At 61.0% G+C, this 10,755-nt stretch overlaps 1 protein-coding gene and 1 pseudogene across 1 annotated transcript; both read left to right on the top strand.

Annotated features, from left to right (window-relative positions):
- The first annotated feature begins 327 nt into the window (after positions 1 to 327).
- On the top strand, positions 328 to 5,035 carry LOC143166266 (protocadherin alpha-6 pseudogene; annotated as a pseudogene).
- Positions 5,036 to 6,586: 1,551 nt separating this feature from the next.
- On the top strand, positions 6,587 to 10,045 carry LOC143166265 (protocadherin alpha-6-like). Its single transcript, XM_076350454.1, has 2 exons — positions 6,587 to 9,223; positions 10,019 to 10,045. Exons 1-2 carry the CDS (start codon positions 6,587 to 6,589, stop codon positions 10,043 to 10,045), a joined length of 2,664 nt encoding a protein of 887 aa, XP_076206569.1.
- The last annotated feature ends 710 nt before the right edge of the window (positions 10,046 to 10,755 follow it).

Below are 10,755 nucleotides of genomic sequence, written 5' to 3'. Positions count from 1 at the left end.
ATAAAGAGAGAAGGAAAGAGAGGAACAAAAGAAAGAAAGAAGAAAAGGGAAGAGGAGGACGGAAGGAAGAGAGGAGCGAGGGGATGACCGGCGCGGGGCCGGCGGCGCGGGCGACGGTGGGGAGCGTGTGAGGCGGCGGAGCAGCACACGGTGTCGCTGCAGGCTCAGAAACGGCGGCTCCGCGGCGAGGCGGCTCCGCCCCGGTGCGGCGGAGAGCCCGGCTGTGAGCGCGGGGGGGCGGCGCGGGGCGGGCAGGAGAGCCGGTGCGTCCGGGCGGCGGCGGGGAGCCGTGCGGGGCCCGGTCGGGTGCCGGCGGCGGCGGCGGCGATGGGCGTGTGCTGGGGTCCCGTGGTGCGGGTGCTGGTGCTGCAGGCGGCCTGGGCGCTGGGCGGCGGGCAGGTGCGCTACTCGGTGCCGGAGGAAGCCAAGGCCGGGACGGTGGTGGGCCGGCTGGCGCAGGACCTGGGCCTGGAGGCGGGCGAGCCGGAGGCGCGTCGGCTGCGGCTGGTGGCGCAGGGCCGGCGGGCGAGCGTGGAGGTGAGCGGGGCGAGCGGGGCGCTGGTGGTGAGCTCGCGGCTGGACCGGGAGGAGCTGTGCGGGAAGAGCGCGCCCTGCGCCCTGCGCCTGGAGGTGCTGGTGGAGCGGCCGCTGCGCGTCTTCCACGTGGAGCTGGAGGTCACCGACATCAACGACAACGCCCCGCTCTTCCCCGCCGCCCGGAGAAACCTCAGCATCGCGGAATTCACGTCGCTGCCGGGGTCTCGGTTCCCGCTGGAGGGCGCGTCGGACGCAGATGTGGGAGCCAACGCGCAGCTCTCCTATACGCTCAGCCCCAGCGAGCATTTTCGTCTGGATATACAGAAATCGAATGAGCGAAATATTGTTCCCGATCTTGTTTTAACGAAACCGCTGGACCGGGAGACGGTTCCCGTGCACCGGTTGTTGCTGACGGCGAGGGACGGGGGCCGTCCGTCGCTGACGGGCACGGTGGAGCTGGTGATCTCGGTGCTGGACGCCAACGACAACGCGCCGCAGTTCAACCAGTCGGTGTACAAAGTGCAGGTGCCGGAGAGCGCTGCGGAGGGGACGCTCGTGGCTCAAGTGAGCGCAACAGATCCCGACGATGGAATTAACAGTGAAGTGACCTACACGGCGACCAACTTCCTTCCCCTGAGTGGAAGGGATGTGATTACCGTCAACCCAAAGACGGGGGAGATCCGTCTCACGGGCACCCTGGACTTCGAAGACGTCAGTATATTCGATTTTCGTATTGAAGCGAGAGACAAAGGGACGCCCCCGCTGTCGGGCCACTGCAGCGCGGAGCTGGAGGTGGTGGACGTGAACGACAACGCGCCGGAGGTGTGGGTGACGTCGCTGTCGGTGCCGGTGCCGGAGGACGCGGCGGTGGGGACGGTGGTGGCGCTGCTGAGCGTGTCGGACCGGGACTCGGGGGCGAACGGGCGGGTGCGGTGCGCGGTGTGGCCGGCGGCGCCGTTCGGGCTGGTGGCGACGTTCGCGGGCTCGTACTCGCTGGTGCTGCGGGAGGCGCTGGACCGGGAGCGGGTGCCGGAGTACGAGGTGGAGGTGCGGGCGGAGGACGGCGGGGCGCCGCCGCTGCGCGCCAGCCGCGGGGTGCGGGTGCCGGTGTCGGACGTGAACGACAACGCGCCGGCGTTCGCGCAGGCCGTGTACACGGTGCTGGCGCGGGAGAACAACGCGGCGGGCGCGGAGCTGGCGCGGCTGTGGGCGCGGGACCCGGACGAGGCGGGCAACGGGCGCGTGAGCTACTCGGTGGCGGAGGGCGGCGGCGGGGGCGCGGCGGCGGCGGCGGGCGTGGGGTGGCGTGCGGCGTCGAGCTACGTGTCGGTGGACGCGGAGAGCGGGCGCCTGTGGGCGCTGCAGCCGTTGGACTACGAGGAGCTGCAGGTGCTGCAGTTCGAGGTGCGGGCGGTGGACGCGGGGGAGCCGCCGCTGTGCGGCAACGCCACGGTGCAGCTGTTCGTGGTGGACGAGAACGACAACGCGCCGGCGCTGCTGGCGCCTGCGGGCGGCGGGCCGGGGCCCGGGGCCGCGGGCTCGTCGGCGTCGGGGCCGGGCTCGTCGGGGGCGTTGTGGGCGTGGGCGGCGTGGGGGGCGCCGGCGGGGCAGGTGGTGGCGAAGATCCGCGCGGTGGACGCGGACTCGGGCTACAACGCGTGGCTGCGGTACGAGCTGTGGGAGCCGCGGGGGAAGGGCCCGTTCCGCGTGGGGCTGTACAGCGGCGAGGTGAGCACGGCGCGGGCGCTGGAGGAGGCGGACGGCCCGCGGCAGAGGCTGGTGATCGTGGTGCGGGACCACGGGGAGCCGGCGCGCTCGGCCACGGCCACGCTGAGCGTGTCGCTGGTGGAGGGCGGCGAGGCGGCGCTGGCGGCCGCGGGCTCGCCGTCGTCGTCGTCGTCGTCGGGGGCGGGGCTGCGTCCGGCGGCGGGCGCGGAGGGCGGCGCGGCGGCGGCGGCGGCAGCGGCGGCGGCGGCGACGAACGTGTGGCTGGTGGTGGCGATCTGCGCGGTGTCGAGCCTGTTCCTGCTGGCGGTGGTGCTGTACGGGGCGTCGCGGTGGGCGCCGCGGGCGGCCGTGCTGTCGGGGCGCGGGCCGGCGACGCTGGTGTGCGCCAGCGAGGTGGGGAGCTGGTCGTACTCGCAGCGCCAGAGCCGGAGCCTGTGCGTGGCGGACGGCGCGGGCAAGAGCGACCTGATGGTTTTCAGCCCCAACTTCCCGCTGCCGCCGCCGCCCGGCCCCGCGGCGAAGGAGACGCAGCCGGAGCCGCCCGCTCTCCTGGACACGGTCAGTGGCCCTCCCTTTCTCGCCCCTTCTCGCCCCTTCTCTCCCTTCTCGCCCTTCCCTCCCGCCCCCTGGGCAGGCGGTGGTGGGAGCCGTGCTCGGGCGGCGGGGCCTGCGGGCGGTGCTTGGCAGTTGTGTACTCTCTGCTGACTGAAATGTTTCTTGTGTCTTCTTCCTCTGCAAGCTGTTGCACTGCTGCAATTTTTTATGCCCCTTTCTCATCTTCCTGGGGCACGGAATTGCTTGGAGCCGTTTTGCAGCTATTTTCCATAGCGCCACGACCGCAATGCTAATATCTTCACGTGATCGTTTGCTCCTTCATTTCTAGCTGAGGTGTGATAAAGTAGGCTTCTGTTTTGTGTAGCACCTCGTATTGTTTCGTAGAGGAGATGGAGTGTTCGGGAGTAGAAGTTGGGATTTAAAAGATGTGTGGAAATGTCTAGTACAAACCCATCCTGAAAGGTGGACGTGTTAAAGGTGGATGGGTTTTCTCGCGGTGTTGTCCAATCTATTTTTTCATGTCTTTGCTCCTTATCATTCTTCATGGTACTTCTGCTTTAGAGACCTCTGTCGTGTTCCCTTTCAGACTTTTATTTTTTGACACGAGGAAATGTTCCTCCAACAGAAGCTGCTCTAAATCTTTGGTCATCGTGTTGGCCTTCTCTGAAACTCTTCGTGGTCTTCTCTCTTCTTCTCACCATGTTAAGAAAGGGAGGACCTCCACAGAATATTCAAGGTGTTGGTGAACCTTATGTTTCTACAAAGTTGAATGATATGTATTGTTTTCTTCCGTGGTCTCCATAAGTCTTACCTTTTTGATTGGCACCGAGAACAGAGCTGATATATCCACATCACTGTCTTCTCTATGCCAAAGATGTAATTTCAGAACCTTAAATGATTGTTTCAAAGTCAGTTACAGTCTCTGTTGAAGCCACATTTTTTCCCTCATCTGCTCAGCTTTGTGGTGTCCTGCATGGAAAATATTTTGCCATTTTCCCACCTAGGTCTTCAGGGTCATCAACCCTCTCTGGAGTTCTTCTCAGCAGACCTGTATTTTAACTCCACTCCATAGGGTATTATCTCCCATAACCTTTGTTATATCACTCTCCATGACTTTTTGAGATCCCTTGATGAGCTATTAAATGGCACAGCGCCTGGCAAAGATCTCTGCCCTACTGCAGTGTTGACCTTATTACCTTGCTCAAGTGACCAGTTTCGGTTTTCCTGCCATCTGTGTAGTTAATGACAACTCTAAGTGCCTCTTTCAGCCTTCTTTCATTTTGTATGGAGTGTCTTCATTTCTGTACGTTTTCCTGTCTTGCAGGTAGGGCACTTTCAATTAACTTTTTGCTTTTGGCTGTTGCGAAGTGCTGGTATCCAGTCTTTTCTTAATCAGAAGTCTGTTGTCCTTTTTTGATTCTCCTCTGAAACAGAGTTGATGCAAGGTGACCACAGTTGGTACTCCAGGGTCTTCTCTGTTCACCTTGCATGGCATATATTAGTTTGTGAAGTACTACAGGATTTAGTAGAAGCATTTCACGTTGCCCCTTTCTAAGTATGATGTAAATGTACTTTCTAATACAAAGTACTTAACGGCAGAAGAGCACGAACCAAGGGAGGTGTGAAAAACATGCAGCTATAGTGCTGTATTAGGCAAGATGTGTTGCTAGAGGACTTGTTTTTGGTAGGCGAATACATTTGTAGAAGCACCTCAGCTATGGTTCCTGACTTTGCTAGTTCCATGTACCCTGCAGTGGTAGGCTTTGTATTTCCTTTTTTTTTTTTTCCTTCCTGAGAATACTTTTTAAAATAAACTGTTATTTCGTGTCTCGTTGTGTGTGTGCCTTATGATGCTCATGTGAATATGAACTGGGATGACACTTGAAACTGCTGATTCCTCCATAGACAGCGTGGCTAAGCTTGCCTTTCTCAGGAGTTGTGTCAGTACTTGGGAGCGAGAGCCATGCTGCCAAATAGCGTGGACTGATTTCAGAATTTGTGCCCCTTGCCATCGCTGTGGTTCACTGTCTTGTAGTCCCTTAAGGGGATGTTTACCTCGAGAGAATGCTGTGAGACTTCAGGTTTAATTTCTGTTTCCACCTTCATAGAAGTGGATACAGAAACACTGGTAATACAGCAGCGATTTGAGAGGCTGGACAAAACCTGTTTGCTTTTCCAGCCCTACTTCCCCGAAATCATGAAGAGCAATCCCTGAGCTTGGCCCTGACAATGGAGACCTGGAAATAAATCAAGACAACTGTTAGAATAGCAACAGGTGTATTTAAAGATGACCCATCGACAGACCTAGCTGGGTTTTTTTAGCATTTGGTATCTTCATTTTGTTTTGACCTCCTGTTGCATCGTTTATGCTTCTGTGGTAGAACCAGCAAGTTGCTACCCTGTGAAATCATCCGTTTCGTGTTGCTTGCCTGGCCTGTGCAGCAGGGTAGCAGCAAGCGTCCATAGTGGCGTAGAGAAGGGGCCCTGGTGTGTTTATGTCAGTGGATGAGGTGGGAGCCTGGAAACACGTTGTGAGATGAACTGTACCTTGCCAGAGCAGTGGTGCAACCCTTTTGTGTTGTCTTCAGTTATGTGGTGGGTGGATGGCTGTACTGTATCCTGCAGCGGCTCATCTCCATCAGTCATGGTCACATTGTTTTGCTGTACTGTGAGTGCCTACCTGCCTAAAAAGGTAAGAAAGAACTGGTCATTCATTGCGCAGCTACAAGCGGGGAGTACAACTTACAGGAAATACTTTACTGAGACACATAAAGACTACTGGAGAGCTCAGGTTCCCTGAGCTATTTCACCCTTCCGAGAGGATTTGTGCTATGTGGGTTATGTTTAGACTGACATATAGCGTTAAGGAGTCACTGATGGAGTTGAAAGTCTTTGGAATTTGTATGCACTGATGGTTTCTTAGGTTGGACCTATACTTCAAAAGGCATAATCATTCTGTTATGGACAGACACAGATACTCTTTGTAATATGTTGTTCTCACTCTATTGTTTACTGTATGAAAACCAAGGAGAGTGCATGGGATTGCTCAGCTACGTCACTGGCACGAAGCCATGAAAAAGTAAGCAGTTTCTGCTTGTTTTTAGCGTTGCTGCACTAGACACAAATAAATTCCATGTGAATCTATGTCTTTTGGAGACGTGAGTACTTTCCATAGACGGAAGATCAAGGATACAGTCGTCTTCTGTAGAGGAAACAGCTGAATTCTCTTTGCAAAGAAAGAAGTAAATGAGGAAACTGAGTTATGCCTCCTCAACAACGTGTAGGGAAGACAAAGTCAGGAGATCAGAAGTGGGGCGGGTTCTTTTCAGTCAAGACCTTCTCAGGTGTGATTTCTGGGTTAATGTAGGCGTTTAGGAAACATTTTGGCAAGTATATATCAATTAAAGTGCCTTTAAGGAAGAGAAGAGGAAGAGGCGGGGGAAGAAAGAAGAGGAAGAGAAGAGAGAAGAGATGGAGAAGAGGAGAACCATCTATTATCGTTTTTGACGAAGGGAAATGTTTCGAAGGGAAATCGCGGAGCTTGTCGGCCGAGCGGGCGGAGCCACGGCCCGTCGTTCCTCGAGCCGAACGCCGCTGCATGGCGCGGGAGGACGGCAGGGGGAGGCTGCTGGCGGAAGGAGCCGCGGTCGGACACCAGGTGCCGCTGTTGGCCGCGAAGGCGCCGTGAACCCGCGGGAGGGAGGCAGCTCCTCCCCGAGCCGCTGTCGCGGTTGCCGTCAGCGGGCGGGCGGCGGCGGGAGGGAGGATGCGGCGGGCTGGGCCGGGCGCGCCGGCGGAGCACGGAGCAGCGCCCCGCGACTGCCGGGGAGCCCTTAAGGCGGGCGTCCGGGCGGCGGCGGGGAGCCGTGCGGGGCCCGGTCGGGTGCCGGCGGCGGCGGCGGCGGCGGCGATGGGCGTGTGCTGGGGTCCCGTGGTGCGGGTGCTGGTGCTGCAGGCGGCCTGGGCGCTGGGCGGCGGGCAGGTGCGCTACTCGGTGCCGGAGGAAGCCAAGGCCGGGACGGTGGTGGGCCGGCTGGCGCAGGACCTGGGCCTGGAGGCGGGCGAGCCGGAGGCGCGTCGGCTGCGGCTGGTGGCGCAGGGCCGGCGGGCGAGCGTGGAGGTGAGCGGGGCGAGCGGGGCGCTGGTGGTGAGCTCGCGGCTGGACCGGGAGGAGCTGTGCGGGAAGAGCGCGCCCTGCGCCCTGCGCCTGGAGGTGCTGGTGGAGCGGCCGCTGCGCGTCTTCCACGTGGAGCTGGAGGTCACCGACATCAACGACAACGCCCCGCTCTTCCCCGTGAACGAAGAAGCCTTTACAATTGCGGAATCGTCGCTGCCGGGGTCTCGGTTCCCGCTGGAGGGCGCGTCGGACGCAGATGTGGGAGCCAACGCGCAGCTCTCCTATACGCTCAGCCCCAGCGAGCACTTCAGTCTCGATCATCAGGGGAATAATGAACAGAGCGCGTCATTGGCTCTTGTTCTAACGAAACCGCTGGACCGGGAGACGGTTCCCGTGCACCGGTTGTTGCTGACGGCGAGGGACGGGGGCCGTCCGTCGCTGACGGGCACGGTGGAGCTGGTGATCTCGGTGCTGGACGCCAACGACAACGCGCCGCAGTTCAACCAGTCGGTGTACAAAGTGAAAGTCGTAGAGGGTTCAGAGCGCGGGACTCTGTTAACCAAGCTCAGTGCCACGGATTTGGACGAAGGGATCAATAGTGATATTATATATTTATTTAGTAGGCGTGTCGCTGCTCAAGTAAAAGAAATGTTCACTGTAGATGAAAACAAAGGAGAAATCAGACTTCAAGGGAAATTAGACTACGAAGAAATGGACAGTTACGAGATTACAATAGAAGCAAGAGACAAAGGCTCCCCTCCGCTGTCGGGCCACTGCAAGGTGGTGGTGGAGGTGGTGGACGTGAACGACAACGCGCCGGAGGTGTGGGTGACGTCGCTGTCGGTGCCGGTGCCGGAGGACGCGGCGGTGGGGACGGTGGTGGCGCTGCTGAGCGTGTCGGACCGGGACTCGGGGGCGAACGGGCGGGTGCGGTGCGCGGTGTGGCCGGCGGCGCCGTTCGGGCTGGTGGCGACGTTCGCGGGCTCGTACTCGCTGGTGCTGCGGGAGGCGCTGGACCGGGAGCGGGTGCCGGAGTACGAGGTGGAGGTGCGGGCGGAGGACGGCGGGGCGCCGCCGCTGCGCGCCAGCCGCGGGGTGCGGGTGCCGGTGTCGGACGTGAACGACAACGCGCCGGCGTTCGCGCAGGCCGTGTACACGGTGCTGGCGCGGGAGAACAACGCGGCGGGCGCGGAGCTGGCGCGGCTGTGGGCGCGGGACCCGGACGAGGCGGGCAACGGGCGCGTGAGCTACTCGGTGGCGGAGGGCGGCGGCGGGGGCGCGGCGGCGGCGGCGGGCGTGGGGTGGCGTGCGGCGTCGAGCTACGTGTCGGTGGACGCGGAGAGCGGGCGCCTGTGGGCGCTGCAGCCGTTGGACTACGAGGAGCTGCAGGTGCTGCAGTTCGAGGTGCGGGCGGTGGACGCGGGGGAGCCGCCGCTGTGCGGCAACGCCACGGTGCAGCTGTTCGTGGTGGACGAGAACGACAACGCGCCGGCGCTGCTGGCGCCTGCGGGCGGCGGGCCGGGGCCCGGGGCCGCGGGCTCGTCGGCGTCGGGGCCGGGCTCGTCGGGGGCGTTGTGGGCGTGGGCGGCGTGGGGGGCGCCGGCGGGGCAGGTGGTGGCGAAGATCCGCGCGGTGGACGCGGACTCGGGCTACAACGCGTGGCTGCGGTACGAGCTGTGGGAGCCGCGGGGGAAGGGCCCGTTCCGCGTGGGGCTGTACAGCGGCGAGGTGAGCACGGCGCGGGCGCTGGAGGAGGCGGACGGCCCGCGGCAGAGGCTGGTGATCGTGGTGCGGGACCACGGGGAGCCGGCGCGCTCGGCCACGGCCACGCTGAGCGTGTCGCTGGTGGAGGGCGGCGAGGCGGCGCTGGCGGCCGCGGGCTCGCCGTCGTCGTCGTCGTCGTCGGGGGCGGGGCTGCGTCCGGCGGCGGGCGCGGAGGGCGGCGCGGCGGCGGCGGCGGCAGCGGCGGCGGCGGCGACGAACGTGTGGCTGGTGGTGGCGATCTGCGCGGTGTCGAGCCTGTTCCTGCTGGCGGTGGTGCTGTACGGGGCGTCGCGGTGGGCGCCGCGGGCGGCCGTGCTGTCGGGGCGCGGGCCGGCGACGCTGGTGTGCGCCAGCGAGGTGGGGAGCTGGTCGTACTCGCAGCGCCAGAGCCGGAGCCTGTGCGTGGCGGACGGCGCGGGCAAGAGCGACCTGATGGTTTTCAGCCCCAACTTCCCGCTGCCGCCGCCGCCCGGCCCCGCGGCGAAGGAGACGCAGCCGGAGCCGCCCGCTCTCCTGGACACGGTCAGTGGCCCTCCCTTTCTCGCCCCTTCTCGCCCCTTCCCGCCCTTCCCTCCCGCCCCCTGGGCAGGCGGTGGTGGGAGCCGTGCTCGGGCGGCGGGGCCTGCGGGCGGTGGGTGCTTGGCGGGTGCTTAAGGGTGTTGATGGGACCCTTGCACCTGCCTTCGCGTCCTCGCCGGAGCCCCTCGGCTCTTGCTTCGGCGTGGGGAAGAGATGCAGGTATTGCCGCAGCCGGCAGCAGTTACCGTCCGCAGCGGAGGTTTGCTGCTCTGGGTGCGAGTTGTTCTCCCGCAGAAGAAAAGCACTGCCGATTGCGAGGAGAGGTGCCACGGCATGAGCTTTGCAGACGCTCTTGCTTGCTGGTGTGTGGCGTTTCCACCCGAGCTTGCTGGAGGAGTGCAAGAGACGCAGGCTGTGGTGGTGACAGTGCCCCCCCGGCCCCACTTCCTGCCTTGTTACCGTGGCTGAGTGCAGTCCGTGCTGGAATCAGCTGTGGTTTCTTGTCCAAAACGGTGTCCTCGTCCTCCCCTGTGATTCTCCTCTGGAAGAGAGGGGATGGAAGGTGACAACTGGGCCCTCAGGGTTCTCTCTCCCCGTGGTGTAATTCCTGCCTTTTGGTTCTCTCAACAGTGGCATTATGAAAGTAGGGAAAGCAATAGGGACTTTCCCTGTTGTTTTTTTTTCCTCTAAGTGTGCTGATACTGTAGTTCGTAGCATAAAGCGTTCAGGGAGAGGAGTGTCACCCAAGGCAGGTGTTAGAAAAGGGAATTTTCTTTTCCTGCACCCTCTTTCCTCCAGGTTGTGGACTGCATTCCTCGCCCGTGAATTGTCATGACATATGCTGACCTGTTTTGATGGTCTTTCAATATTTGTATCAACAGCCACACCCTTTCAAAAGCCCTCCAAATCTTCTTTTCTTTAAAGAAAAAACAAACAAACAAACAAACAAACCAACCAACCCATAAACAAAGAACCGGCCCTCCCCAACAAAAGCCAAATCCAGTTCTCCTACACAGTTGCTATCATCCGTTACGGTGGTGTGCTCATCAACATTTTGGTTTTTCTCTCAGCGCATGAAATCACTGCCATCGCCATTAGGGCTGTCCCGACATCCCCTTTAGAAAGGGTATTGGTCCCAGGTCTGCCACGTTTCCCTCTGCGATAGCTGAAGCATTGCCAAACACGAAGGGTCAGCAGCAGAGAGTCTGCCGACACTGTGCCTATGATACCTGTGTGTGTTTTTTGTGGTGCTCTCCTTGATGGGAAGTGTCTGCACTGCTTGGATTGAGGCCACTGAGTAGGGCCTGGCTATGTCCTGATGTGCAGGGTGACCTTGAGCAGTGGGAAGACTTGTCTGAGGGAAGTGGAACTCCTTGGGAAGACCGTGGGCCATGTCGTAAGAAGACAAGAATGGGATCTGATGTGCTTGTCTTGAGAATGCTTGTTGCAGAGTGGGGACTGGAGGATGCCTAGCGGAAAGCATGAGGTAGGATGGGCACGGAGTGTTCCTGCCCAGGATCCTTTCCCAGGCTCCA

Source organism: Aptenodytes patagonicus, chromosome 12 (genome assembly GCF_965638725.1).
Source record: "Aptenodytes patagonicus chromosome 12, bAptPat1.pri.cur, whole genome shotgun sequence".
In the NCBI taxonomy this organism is placed as follows: Eukaryota; Metazoa; Chordata; class Aves; order Sphenisciformes; family Spheniscidae; genus Aptenodytes; species Aptenodytes patagonicus.
This window is presented reverse-complemented; position numbering and strand designations above follow the sequence as displayed.

Bases quoted from the DNA above. Each gene is read 5' to 3' on its own strand.
- LOC143166265 (XM_076350454.1), top strand. From the start codon at position 6,587: ATGCGGCGGGCTGGGCCGGGCGCGCCGGCGGAGCACGGAGCAGCGCCC. The intron at 9,224-10,018 runs GTCAGTGGCCCT...TCTTTCCTCCAG, and splicing joins CGCCCGCTCTCCTGGACACG to GTTGTGGACTGCATTCCTCG.